Source organism: Amblyraja radiata, chromosome 20 (assembly GCF_010909765.2).
Source record: "Amblyraja radiata isolate CabotCenter1 chromosome 20, sAmbRad1.1.pri, whole genome shotgun sequence".
In the NCBI taxonomy this organism is placed as follows: Eukaryota; Metazoa; Chordata; class Chondrichthyes; order Rajiformes; family Rajidae; genus Amblyraja; species Amblyraja radiata.
The window spans coordinates 1,175,283-1,189,479 of record NC_045975.1 but is presented as its reverse complement, the minus strand read 5'-3'; the positions used below and the strand labels follow the sequence as shown (position 1 = coordinate 1,189,479).

The window sequence follows — 14,197 nt, the reverse complement described above, 5'->3', positions numbered from 1 at the left end:
GAGCTTGTGCCTCTCTCGTTTATGAGCTCTCTAACTATGTAGTTGTGATCAGAATACCAAATGTGATTAGGTATAGTATCGCTATGCATGCTTTTATGAAACCTTGACTCTCCCTTGACATAGGAAGATCATAGAACAGCACAAGCATAGGCCCTTCGGCCCACAATATCTGTGCTGATCATGATGCCAACCCATTACTTACCTGAACATAACCAATATCCCTCCCTTCCCTGCATATCCACATGCCTATCGTAGAAACATAGAAAAATAGGTGCAGGAGTAGGCCATTCGGCCCTTCGAGTCAGCACTGCCATTCAGTATGACCATAGCTGATCATCTAAAATTAATACCCCGTTCCTGCTTTCTCCCCATATCCCTTGATTCCTTTAACCCTAAGAGCTACCTCTAACTCTCCCTTGAAAACATCCAGTGAAATTTGCCTCCACTGCCTTCTGAAAAGTATTGACAATACTTTCAAATGTCACTATCACATCCCCCTCCACCTCCGTCTCCAGCAGCACGTTCCAGGCTCTCACCACTCTCTGTGTAAAAAACTTCCACCGCACGTCTCCTTTAAACTTTGCCCCTCTCATCTTAAAGGTGGGGACAAAGAAGAGTCAAATAGGGATGTGGATGGGGCTATGATTTGGATCATTCTTCTCTCTGCAGTAGTAAGTTGAAGCTAAATTGGGCAAGCAATAGAGAAAACCCAAATCAGTACTTGCTGGGTGTGATTCCCTCAAATAAATCTTCTTGCAATCAGGTGAATTTTCCAAATTCAGAGTCTTCAATCTATGGTGCTTCTGAAAGTTCAGGAGGTGGAATATGTTTATATCTAAGATTTCTGTAACTAAGTGGGAGTCAAAGCTTTGTAGACCTGATGGTAAAATGGAGTTGGGGCCAAGATCTGATCAGCTGCGATCTTATTGATTGGCACATTCAAGGAACTGTATGTCCAACCTTATCTTCTTCTGAAAAGTAAAATAAACTACCTATTAGTGGAGATTTTGGGTCAACTGTGCGGCAGTCAATGTAACATCTAAGAATAATCAATTTCAAAACCACGCTACAGAGACGTACACAGAATTTAGTCTGACTGTTTACTTTCTACCTTTGTGCCGAACAAACTGTATTTTGCCACGTCCAGAGGCCTAACTGATAAGGAGTCCAGGACAAATTAGGTTTAAAGGTCTTCTAAATGTGTACTGGTACAGCGCTGGAAAACAGAAAAAACACCCAAATGGCACCAGAGATCTGGGCTCGATCCCGACCTCGGGCGCTGTGCGTGTGGAGTTGGTCGGCGTAGACTCGGTGGGCAGACCATCTCGTTCCATGCTGCATCTCTAAATTATAATATTTTCTGTGCACAGGTTTGACGGTTAGGAACCACACTTGGTGTGCTACAGCCACCGGAAATGATCAGCAGATTAATACAAGGTAGACAAAAATGCTGGAGAAACTCAGCGGGTGAGGCAGCATCTATGGAGCGAAGGAATAGGTGATGTTTCGGGTTGAGACCCTTCTTCAGACTGACCTCCACATCAGTCTGAAGAAGGGTCTCGACGTCAGTCTGAAGAAGGGTCTCGACTCAAAACGTCACCTATTCCTTCGCTCCATAGATGCTGCCTCACCCGCTGAGTTTCTCCAGCATTTTTGTCTACCTTCGATTTTTCCAGCATCTGGAGTTCTTTCTTAAACAGATGTGTTTAAATTAAATTAAATTAAATTTCTTTATTTATATAGCACATTTTTAGTCAACTTGCATTGACCCCAAAGTGCTTCACATAATTACATCCACACACACAGGCAAAGATGGGTGAAGTGTCTTGCCCAAGGACACAACGACAGTATGCACTCCAAGCGGGATTCGAACCAGCTACCTTCCGGTTGCCAGCCGAACACTTAGCCCATTGTGCCATCTGTCGTGTTGTAACATGTCACAAGTTTTGGTGCTGTAGTTGCCACCTACCCGTAGAAGGTCAGTCTCACGTAGCCGATCCTCTTTCCCAATTTCGCCACTTGTCCTTTCTCCGCGGGAGCATGTTTCAGTTGCACAAATCCTACTCTGCGCAGATTGCACAGCCATTTGTAGGCAACTTCATCACAGGTCAACACTTCTTCAAAGTTAGCGGTGGGGATTTGGAACTCCGAACCCCAATGCAGTTGATCTGATGTAAAGCAAATTATAATCATTGTTTACAGCTGTATTCAATACATGATTTTACAGTGAGCTGTGCAAGTCAAGGTGATTGTATTGTCCATTGCACAAGTACAGCGAGGTGCAATAAAAACCTTACTTGCTGCAACATCACAGCACACAAAAACATAAAAACATTAAAGGGCCTGTCCCACTGTACGAGGTAATTCAAGAATTCTCCCGAGTTTGCCCTGATTCGAACTCAGAGAATTACGATAATAGCCGCTCGTAGGTACTCGGGGCTCTCGTAGACATTTTTCAACATGTTGAAAAGACTTCACGAGCTTCCCCGAGTACCTGCCGTTAGCGTTACGAGCCGCTAAGATACATCCCGAGCTCCGACGTACCCGCTACGTACATTCTATGTACTTACCACGAGTTTGATTTTTTTTTTAAACTCGGGAGAGCTCTTGGGTAAACTCGTATAGTGCGACAGGCCCTTTAACAAGACAAAGACAATGGAGCAAAACATAAATAGAAACACAGGGACAGTGCAAGAGGCAATTCATAGATACTGAAAGATCCAATAATGCCATATTTCATCGCAATGTTCCAGAACACTTCAAATGAATGAAATACTTTTTGAAATACAATACAGGTATTGTAAGTATCATGACTGTTGCAGTCAAACATAGCAACAGATATGCACACAGCATGGTTATAAACAGACACAAAGCATTGGTGTAACTCAGAAGGTCATGCTCAACAGCCACTCTGAAGAAGGATCCCAACCCGAAACAGCCAGTATGAAGAAGGGTCCTGACCTTCCATTGACTCCATTTATACCTCACACTGCCTCGGCAAGACCAGCAGCATAATCAAGGATGAGCCACACCCTGGTCACTTCCTCTTCGCCCCTCTCCTATCAGGCAAAAGGTACAGAAGTGTGAACATGCACACCACCAGATTCAGGGACAGTTTCTTCCCAACTGAATCATCCTACCACAACGAAAGAGCAGTGTTGAACTACTGTCTACCTCTTTGATGACCCTGTCCCTTGGACTATCTTTGATCGGACTTTGCTGGCTTTACCTTACACTAAATGTTATTCCCCCATCATGTATCTGTACACTGTGAATGGATCGATTGTAATCATGTATTGTCTTTCTGCTGACTGGTTAGTATGCAACAAAAACTTTTCACTATATCTTGGTACACGTGACAATAAACTAAATTAACCTGAAACGTCACCTAATCAGAGATGCTACCAGACCCCCTGAGTTACTCCAGCACTTTGTGTCCTTTGTTTGTTAACAAGCATCTGCAGTTCCTTGTTTCTATAGTCATAAACAGAGTGTGAAATAAATGGAAAATTAATTTATTTCTGTGGTCAGTTGTGAAGTAAACTGCTATTTTTTCTTCCACTGTGTGCCATCTAAATTTCTTAAAATAAGGTGAAGTAAAACGTTGACATTTAATCAACCAGACAGTTTTCACTTCCCCCATGAATCGTACAGCCAAAATGAACATTTGGTCTGTAACCTAATATAAACATTAAAAAAAGAATTCAGCTGTTGTTTTAGATTGGCTCTTGGCTTCTGCATAAACGCCACTCCAGCAGTTTGATTTTCCCATACAACAGGCCATGAATATCTCTGAAACAGGCTCCAGTCCAAATCCAGTGCAATGCTGAGCAGAACAACATTCCTCCACATAGTGGCCTCAGAGAAATCTTTCTCACAATTAAACTCCTACCCTGTTCACCAACAGCAATAGTTTAGCAGTCTAAATGTTGAATACTTAGTAGGAAGTTACAAAGAATAGTCTGGAACTTTTAAATAGTTCTTCACAGTCTATTGGGACGACAGATGGCACAATGGGCTAAGTGTTCGGCTGGCAACCTGAAGGTGACCCGTTCGAATCCCGCTTGGAGTGCATACTGTCGTTGTGTCCTTGGGCAAGACACTTCACCCACCTTTGCCTGTGTGTGAATGTGTGTGAATGTGTGTGAGTGATTGGTGGTGGTCGGAGGGGCCGTAGGCGCAGAATGGCAGCCACGCTTCCGTCAGTCTGCCCCAGGGCAGCTGTGGCTACAGAAGTAGCTTACCACCACCGAGTGTGACTGAGGAGTGAATGAATAATGCGATGTAAAGCGCCTTGAGTATTAGAAAGGCGCTATATAAATCCCATCCATCATTATTATTATTATTAGTATTAGCTTAGTTGGAATTCTGTTAGCTGTGCATAAACAGGGTTTCTGGCAAGATTTTGGTGATGATTAGCAAGAGTAGTTCCATGAAAATACACCATTCTAAACAAATATGTCCTTTGACTACTTTGTACTGGTTCAGTCTGTTCATAAACTGCCAGATTCTCCCGCCTAACAATGATGTTTCAAGAAATAATGTCAAATACTTGAGGGATTGAAGATAAATCCTTCTTCATAAGTATGTTTATGCAGCATCATGGGCAGTCACCACGTGCAAATTTTACTCTGAATAGTGGAAAATCGCAATTGATGAACACTCATTTTTTTTTTGTCACCTTACATTTTAGAATAATTTGCTTTTTTGTACTAATGTGAGTATCTTACCCTAGAATATATATATTTTTTCTATTTCCTTAATGTTGGCTCAAGATTGTGTTTGTTTGTATATTTACCAACTTGTGTTTGACGTGGGCACGCAGCTGACTGCACTTTGAGGTGACAGAAAGAAGAATAGTTGTAATTATAATGGAAAATCTTAGCTAACATTGAACATTAAAGTGGCTTTTTCACGGGGCGACTTGACGCAAGAGTGAACCAGAGTTTAACATCGTGGGAACCTCGTGCGATAACAGTACGGCATTCGTGGACCACCTTGGACCACCGTGGCGCTAACGGCAGGTAATCGTGTAACTTGGTCACTCGGGAGAAAATTCAAGAAAGTTTGAATTTCTCCAAGAGTGACTTGTACACTTGTGGTTGAGCATTGCAACATTGTATGAACATAGTGGCCAGTGCGATATCCGTGCGATATCCGTAATAACTCTTGCAGGTACCGTGGGAACTCCTGCGAACGGTGAGTAACTGAGCAGTTTGATTGTCAGTGCTTGTTTTACCTCATTGTTAAATAAATATATTTTTTACTATCAGATTGATGTCTGCAATTCTTCATTAACACATCACTACAAGATGAATGTCTCTAATGTTATAATCCCTCTCATGCTGAAACACAAAATAGTTGAAGGGAGGTGAAATAATCACATTTTCATTCTTTTTCATTTTTGAGTGTTCAGGTACCTCACTTGCTGAGCTATTTTACTCCAGCAGTTTGTGTCTCTTTTTGTCTAAAGCAGTTTCTAAGACTGTAGGAACTCCGCGGGCCAGGCAGCATCTACGGAGGGAAATGGACAGGCGACCCTTTCTTCAGGCTGCCTTATCTCTCTCCCCCCCCCCCCCCCCCCCCCCCCCTCCCCTCTACTCCCACCCACACACACAAATGCTGGAGAAACTCAGTGGGTGCAGCAGCATCTATGGAACGAAGGAAATAGGCAACGTTTCGGCCCGAAACGTTGCCTACTTCCTTCGCTCCATAGATGCTGCTGCACCCGCTGAGTTTCTCCAGCATTATTGTGTACCTTCGATTTTCCAGCATCTGCAGTTCCTTCTTAAACACAAATGCACCGAGTTCCTCCAGCATTTCGTGTTTTGCTCAGTATTCCAGCATCCGCTGTCTCCCGCGTCTCCAATAAAACAAAACTACTGTCATAGGGGCAGAGATAGGGGCAGAGATAGATACATTCCTGATTAGTGCGGCTGTCAGGAGGTTATGGGGAGAAGGCAAGAGAATGTGGTTGAGAGGGAGAGATAGATCAGCCGCGATTGAATGGCGGAGTGGACTTAATGGACCGAATGGCCTAATTTTGCTCCTATAACTAACAAAGATAGTAATTGTTAGGGAAATGTAGTTATTAAAGACGAGGGGGAGCAGAAATGGGCGGTCTGGGATGGCTCGCGAGATACTTGCATAGAGGCACAAAAGTTAAAGAAAGGGCAGATAAACAGAGAGGGGGGGGGGACTTCCCTCAGTGCCCATCTGTTACCATTAATTGGACAGTTCGGTCTGTGAAACGCTACACGCCAGCCCCGACATCCAGCCCGGTGGTCAGTTCTTTGAAGATAGACACCAGTTGCTTGGAGCAACTCAGCCGGACAGGCAGCAAATCTGGAGAGAAGGAACGGGTGGCGTTTCGGGTCGAGAGCCTTCTTCAGACTGAGGTCAATCCCCTGCATGGATAACAGGAGTCCCAGCCAACACGACAATCGCCCGCTGCACAGTCTCTGAGCTTCCACTGCGAAAACGGTGCCTACATTTGAGCACTTATGTAACTGAACCATCCTAACACCAACCACAGAGCATTCCTGAACTACTACCTACCTCATTCGAGACCCTCGGACTATCTTAGATCGTATACTCACTGGCTTTATCGAGTTACAGTGTGGAAACCGGCCCTTCGGCTCAACTTGCCCATACCGGCCAAAATGTCCCATCGAAACTAGTCCCATCTGCCTGCGTCTGGTCCATATCCCTCCCAACCTGTCTTATCCATGTACCTGTCTAAATGTTTCTTAAATGTAGGGATGGACCCAGCCTCAACTACCTCCTCTGGCAGCTTGTTCCATACACCCACCATCCTTTGTGCGAAAATGTTACCCCTCACTCAGATTCCTATTAGATCTTCCCCCCTCACCTTGAACCTATGCCCTCTGGTCCTCGAATCCCCTCTGTGGGCAAAGGACATATATTACCCTGGACTCTGTCTATTTCCCTGCCTGTTCGTCTCATGGTTTTGTACACCTCTCAGCCTCTGTCCCCAGTGTGGAGTTAAGGGCTTGTTTATGGGCGCCCTGGGCTGAGAACTCTGGAGGATGGGTTTTAGACTTTATCGGGAATCGAGATAGACCCCGTAATGCAGGAGCAAAGAATCGCAGACGCTAATCTGCATTGGAAAGACACAATATGCGGGAGTAACTCAGCGCTGAAGAAGAGTCCCGACCCGAAACATCATCTATCCATGTTGTCTAGCGATGCTGTCTGACCCGCTGAGTTGCTCCAGCGCTTTGTGTCTTTCTACTAGACCTGTAATAAGTCTTGGCTGGGTGTTTACTGGGATCTCTGGTGTTTAATAGACGTCCTGATGTTGTTTTTGATCGGGTTTACTACTGACAGTATTTAATCAGATCCATATTAAATCATTTCCCCTTCACCTTAAACCTATGTAATCTGGTCCTCGATTCGCCTACTCTGGGCAAGAGACTGTGCATCTACCCGATCGATTCCTCGCATGATTTTAAACATTATCTTGCACACAGCGTTGTTCCCTTCACCTTGTATACACCATTTATGGCTCGATTGTTACTATTTATTGTCTGTCTACTGACTGGTTAAACGTTTGAAAGTTTCACCTCTCAGTAGATAATAAAATAAGACAACCATCACGGTCAATGTGAGACAAAGTCTTTATTCCTATTTGACAAAATAAAAAGACGACTTCTTGCACATATTGAGAGAAGGTGCATCACACCAAACAACATTTGTCTAAAAAAACCCAGATTATTCTTCAGCTCATTAAAGAGCGCGGGTGAAATTCTGACAAAGTTTGTGAATGCACTTTTATCCTCTTCGCACAGCACATTAAGCAGCTGATCATATTGTCCAAATTGAGGTCTCCGTTGAAAGATGGGCTTCACCCAGTGAGACTTCCTCTTAATTCTCTTTTTAATTAATCTCACCCTTCTGCCTTCACACAAGCATTCTCGATGCACATAGTGGGCTGCTGCATACAGCGCGTCAATGAAAATAACCACCATCCTGTACTCGAAAATACTTAGTATAGGCATGTCTCCAAATGAGCCAATTCAACCAAGGGAGGAATATAGCGTGTGAAAAAAACCAATATAGTGTGTGAAAACAAAGTAACATCATTTGTGCCACGTGATTAACAACACTACAGTCCACGATGTTCATTCAAGATTAACGGGAAAGCTCGGGAGGCGGACAAGTCACTCGCACAAATAACAGAAATGCCGAGTACCGTGGGAACTCTTTATCTACCCCCCGTTATACCGTGCGAAACTCGTGCTGGACCACGACCACTTCACTCTGATGACATCTTGCGTCAACTCGCCCCGTGAAAAAGCCCCATAAGGGTCCTGGCATTTACTGTGTACTGTCCTTTTGATTTGAGCCCTCAAACATTATCACCTCACATTTGTGCAGATTAAACTCCTTCTGCCAGTTCAACACCCACATTTTCAATTGATCACTACCCTGTTGTATTCTTCGCCAACATTCCTCACCTTTCACAATTCTACCGATTTCTGTGTCGTCTGCAAACTTGTTAATCAAGCCACCTAAACTTTCATCCAAATCAATTATATATGTCATCTTATATATACATACACACACACATATCTATATTACTAAAAGTCTGTTCTTGACCGGTTTTGGCGATTTGTGCTGCGATTTCCGAGAGAACGGCGCCACCTACACCACCTCGCTCAGAGCCCCCCTCCGCCGCATGTGTGCCGAGGATTTTTCCAGTCGATGAAAAATGACAGAGATATTAATGATTTTACAAAATTCCCCATTCTCTCTGCTGCCCCGCTGGCGGCAGGGGGGATGGACTATAAAACCAGGAAGTGGCCTCAATTAGTCTGCAAGCTGGAGGAAGGCAGAGGGTCACGTTTCTCTGAGCTGTGAATAACACTGAACACATGTCCACACAACTGTGAGTAAGTACCCTTAATGTGGTTTGAAAATGAAAATATGGTTAAAGTAAAAAAGCACTGCCTGCAAATGGTTGTTTGGGGGGTTTGGGTTGAAATACAAAGGCACACTCTCTCCCCCTCCTCTCCTCTCCCCCCCCACCCCCACCTTTCCCCTCTCACCCACCCTCCCTCTTCTCCTCCTCGCCACCCCCTCTCCCTCTTGCCCCTCTCTCTGTGTCTCTGCCCCTTCTCTCTCTCTGCCCTCACTCTCTACCACCCCCCCTGCCCCCCTCTCTAGATGTGACTGCAAGTTGGGGGCTATGTGTCAGTAGATAGCGTGGTTATGGGGTAAAAGGAGCAAATTAATAATATTAATATAATATCAAGGGTGTAATTAGCGTGAGGGCGGGGGGGGGGATAGTTAGTGTGTGACGCTGCATGCCGCCTCCCCCCCCACAACCGCACGTTGGGGGAACAGACCCAACGGGTCTGCACTTGGTCTAGTATATATACTAGTCTAGTACATCAAAATGGCGATCTGAAAATGGTGCCGGGCCCGGCAACCCGCCCCCAACTGCACGGGTGTGGCTGACGGGCCAGGCAAGTGGGAGCTCACTGCACAGGAGCGCCGCCGCCGGGCCCGGCAACCATCCCCGTATTGCGCAGGCGCAGCTGACGGGCCAGGCAGGTGGGAGCTCACTGTGTAGGCACGACTGCTGCGTTGAAACTCATCCTATTCAGAGTATAAGGTTAATTAAAGTTTTTTAAATGATTTACTTTTTAAAATATAACAAAACTTGATACTGCACACCGCAGGCGAATTGTGAGTAAAGCACCCCTAAAATTGTTGCTCTATTGTGTACCGTTTTGGCTGTATTTCGGGAACATACATACAAGATGAGACTTTTAGTTATATATAGATAGATAAAACACACACACATGCACATTTACATATGCGCGCACACACACACACCTCAAGAGTCAAGAGTGTTTTATTGTCATGTGTCCCAGATAGAGCAATGACATTCTTACTTGCAGCAGCACAACACAATATGTAAACATAGTACACTGTAAACAATATCATAAATGAGAAAAAAAGTAGATAGATAAAACACGCATACGTACACATAAAAACAAACAATAACAGTGTATTAATAACAATAATAGTCTGTGTAGTTCAGAGCTTATTTGAAGTTGTAGTGTTTAATAGTCTAATGGATGTAGGGAAGACACATGCACATATGTTAAAAAATTATATATATATAATTAGATATTATAAATATCAAAGGTCCTAGCCCAGATCCTTGTGGAATACCACTCGTCACAGAACCTCTGAATAGAAACTCTGTCTTCTATGACCAAGCCAATATTGTGCCCAAATTACAACTCGCATAAAATCAATGATATATTACACATCTCAGCCTTTGTGTTTTCTTTAAGAGCCCTTTAAACAAGAGCTCATATTTGTCACATCAGCTTTTGTTTACAACTCATCGCAAGTGTTCAGTAAATATATTTTTTAAACCTATTTATGCCAAGAAACCAAAACTAGACACAAGCTGTGGCTTACAAAATCCCAGGGGGCTCCAGCCAAAGTCTACCAGTATATGAATGCGTGAGGCCCAGAGGTGCCTTCCCACGGGCAGCTTAGTATTGACTTTCTCCTGGATGATTTTGGTTCCACAAATAAGGAGCATGATGTCATCTAGCTCAAGATTAATTGAAGAATTTTGACTCTGAAAAAGAGGAGCTTGGCTCCGGAAATGAACTTCACTGTTTAGTTGCCAAGAACGCAATGATTTGTTTGCTCTTGGAACCAAAGAAAACGCTCGCCAGAACCAAGGTTGACTCGACAACTCCAGTTTGTTCACCCCAGATTAAGATACGTTAGCCACTTTAAACTTATTAGGTCATAGTGAATTCTATTAATTGCAAACATGAGACTGGGCTGGCAACAGAATAAACAGAGTATTTATCACCTTGTTCAGTGAAGCGGATAATTAAAGATGTGAGCTTCTTATTTATACTCCACTCACATTCCCCAGACATTATTTTGCGGCAAAAAAACATAATCTCAGTTGAAAGTTGCATATTAACAAAAAGAAACGGCAGCAGTCCAACTCACTTCATTAAGCCCATTCAACCATGGACTATCTCTAAATCTACTCACTTTACTCCAGACAGGTTGGTATCTTTGCTGAACAAATTCCATAACGTTTCATTGATCCAGTGTCCATAGCCTTTTTGAAGTGTTTCAGATTTCTACTTACCTCAACATGAAAATAAAAGTTCTCATTCCCTCCTCTATGTCCAAATTCAAACCATAATTATATATCTCCTCTTTCATGTTTTCTCCAACAGATAGAATGTTTTTGCAAGAATTTACGTTATTATTTTGAACACCTCGATTCAACCGTAGGTATTAGAGTGAATGCAGAGCAAGCCGTGGCAACCCCTTGATAATTTCAACACTTGGAGTCAGTACTATTATAGCAAAGCCAACATATCCTCACTGAATGCAGTGCCAAGAAACAAAATCCAGCACTCCACATGAAGTCCGAGCCCAGCTCCGTGAAATAGAGTATAACTTTCCCCACAACCAATCCTTTATATTAGAATCTCTGAAGATAAAAACTGACATTCCATTAGTTTTTTTTAATATTTCTATTTGCAATGGCCCACCAGTTTGTAGTACATTTTGTTATGTGGATATACAAATCCCTTTGCTCCTCCGGTCTTGCTCTTACTGTAAGCTATTTTCTCCCTCATAAAGGACAAATGGTTTAAACTGTCTGTGGGCTTTACATGATTCCTTTTACGTCTCCTTGTCATTCAGTCTTTACAGGGGTACATTTGTAGCAGACGGAAAAAGAATGGTTTGTGATGTAAATCCACGTCTTCTTGTGACAGGAAGCCAACTGGAGGGATGCAGGTGATGGGGGAAGGCTATTTGTAGGAAGGAACTGCAGATGCTGGTTTAAACGAAAGATAGACACAGCGGGACAGGCAGCATCTCTGGAGAGAAGGAATGGGTGACGTTTCGGGTCGAGACCCTTCTTCAGACTGGTTAGGGATAAGGGAAACAAGAGATATAGGCGATGAGCAGCAAGAGAGGATGTTACAGAACTCTCGTCAGCGAGAGGAGGAGAACTTCTTCAAAGTAGACATATCTTGAGGAGATTTTGCAGTGGAGCAGACGAAATGTGTAGGAAGGAACTGCAGACACTGGTTTAAACCGAAGACAGACACAGCAGGACAGGTTTGTGTTCACTGTGGCACTCCAAAGCATCTGGAGCAAACCCACATGGTCACAGGGAGAAAGTGCAATATCCACATAGACTGCACCTGAGGTCAGGATCGAACCTGGTTCTCTGGTGATGTGAGGCAGTGGCTCTACCAGCTGCATCACTGTACCACCAGATATGATTCATACAGCAGAGTCTCCAACTTCATCTGTATCTTTTAAGTATAATGTTGATCAGTGTTCTGCATTGAGACCCTCAACCTTTCAGCTTGCCTTCTCAAATACATTCACAAAATATATTAGATCAAAGTTTCCAGACAGGGGTTTAATCCAGACATCACATTCCTGCTCCAAATGGTGAGTTTCCCCCTTCCATAAATGCTGACTGACAAGTACTCGAACGTTCCAACTCTAAATTATGCGGTTTGCCTCATTGTGTCAGGAAATGCCAGTGTGGTGACCAATACCTCCGGAGATTAAATGGCACTCTATTCACAGTGGGCATGCTGAGCTTTATTTCATGTTGTGTGCATTAAGCAGACCCTGCCCCATAAAGGGAACAACATTAGGCAAAGTACAATGGAGAAATGGTTGTAAAATATCTGGAAACCTTAAGGGGGTGTAAATGCTCTGGGTTATAGTAATCAGCTCACTAGTTAACTGCTGAAATTGTATTCCAAATGTTCCTGCTCCTCTACTTGGAGCAGTGGTGCCTCTGGAGATGCCAAGATTCTTCTGAAGAATTGGCTGTTGCTTGTATTGCTATTTGGAGCTGTGCCCTTCCAACACATACAAATTTTGCTACTGAAGGAAGGGGATGCATCTTATCTGACCGTGGGCAGTGGGATCTTAGCCAGTGCTGGGACAGCAATTCAGTTGTACATTCACCTGAGCTACATGGATATCTTTTAATCTTTGATTAGTGGCCAGAACTCAACTCAAACCATCACTTTTGGACAAGTGCAACTTAAAATTAATGTTTTTTTGTGTAAGATACCTCATGAATTATTCAAAAAATTAATAAAACAAGTTGTTTTTTTTCTGAATTCTGTACACTGTCAAACTATCCCTTGCTGCATCAATAATACAATTGTGGATTGCAATTGCTTGTAAAAAGACTATTAATGGCCTGCTTTTTCTGTGCGTTTGAATTGTGATTTCCCAAAACATACTTGCAATGGAAAAGACGCAGAGTGCTGGAGTAACTCAGCGGGTCAGGCAGTATCTGTAGAGATCATGGATAGGTGACGTTTCACAGAGTGCTGGAGTAACTCAGTGGATCAGGCAGCATCTGTAGAGATCATGGATAGGTGACGTTTCACAGAGTGCTGGAGTAACTCAGTGGATCAGGCAGCATCTGTAGAGAACATGGATAGGTGACGTTTCACAGAGTGCTGGAGTAACTCAGTGGATCAGGCAGCATCTCTGCAGAACATGGATAGGTGGCGTTTCACAGAGTGCTGGAGTAACTCAGCGGGTCAGGCAGCATCTGTGGAGAACATGGATAGGTGATGTTTCAGGAGACTGGAATCTGAAGAAAGGTCTCGACCCAAAGAAACGTCTATCCATGTTCTCCGGAGCACTCTGTGTCTTCCTTTGTAAGCCAGTAGTAGCTGCAGCTCCTTGTTTCCACATACTTACCATCTGCTCTGACCCGTATTTCCATACAACATAGCATGAGGCCATTCAACCCATTAAGTTGATGTCAACTCCTAGAGCAATTCCATTAGTCATACTCCCTTACTTCTTTCTTGTAATCCTCTCCCTTGTAGTTGTTAACTCCACCCAGCTCTCCTACCACCCAATTATAGGAGGGATCATTTACAGTGGCAAGTTAACCCAACAACCAGCATGTCTTTGGGATGTGGGGGGGAAACCCAAGCACCTGAGGGAACCAAAGATAGACCCAAAAAGCTGGAGTACCTCTGTGAGACTGGAAGCATCTCTGGAGAAACATAGAAATATAGAAAATAGGTGCAGGAGTAGGCCATTCGGCCCTTCGAGCCTGCACCGCCATTCGATATGATCATGGCTGATCATCCAACTCAGTATCCTGTACCTG

At 43.7% G+C, this 14,197-nt stretch overlaps 1 protein-coding gene across 2 annotated transcripts in view; it reads right to left on the bottom strand.

The window, feature by feature from the left end:
- bbox1 (gamma-butyrobetaine hydroxylase 1) overlaps positions 1–14,197 on the bottom strand; it is a 77,918-nt gene that overhangs the window by 24,020 nt on the left and 39,701 nt on the right. For both annotated transcript variants that reach the window (XM_033038618.1, XM_033038617.1), the window contains exon 4: positions 1,970–2,168. In XM_033038618.1, coding sequence (XP_032894509.1) covers positions 1,970–2,168 — 199 coding nt within the window. The remainder of the gene's footprint in view (positions 1–1,969; positions 2,169–14,197) is intronic.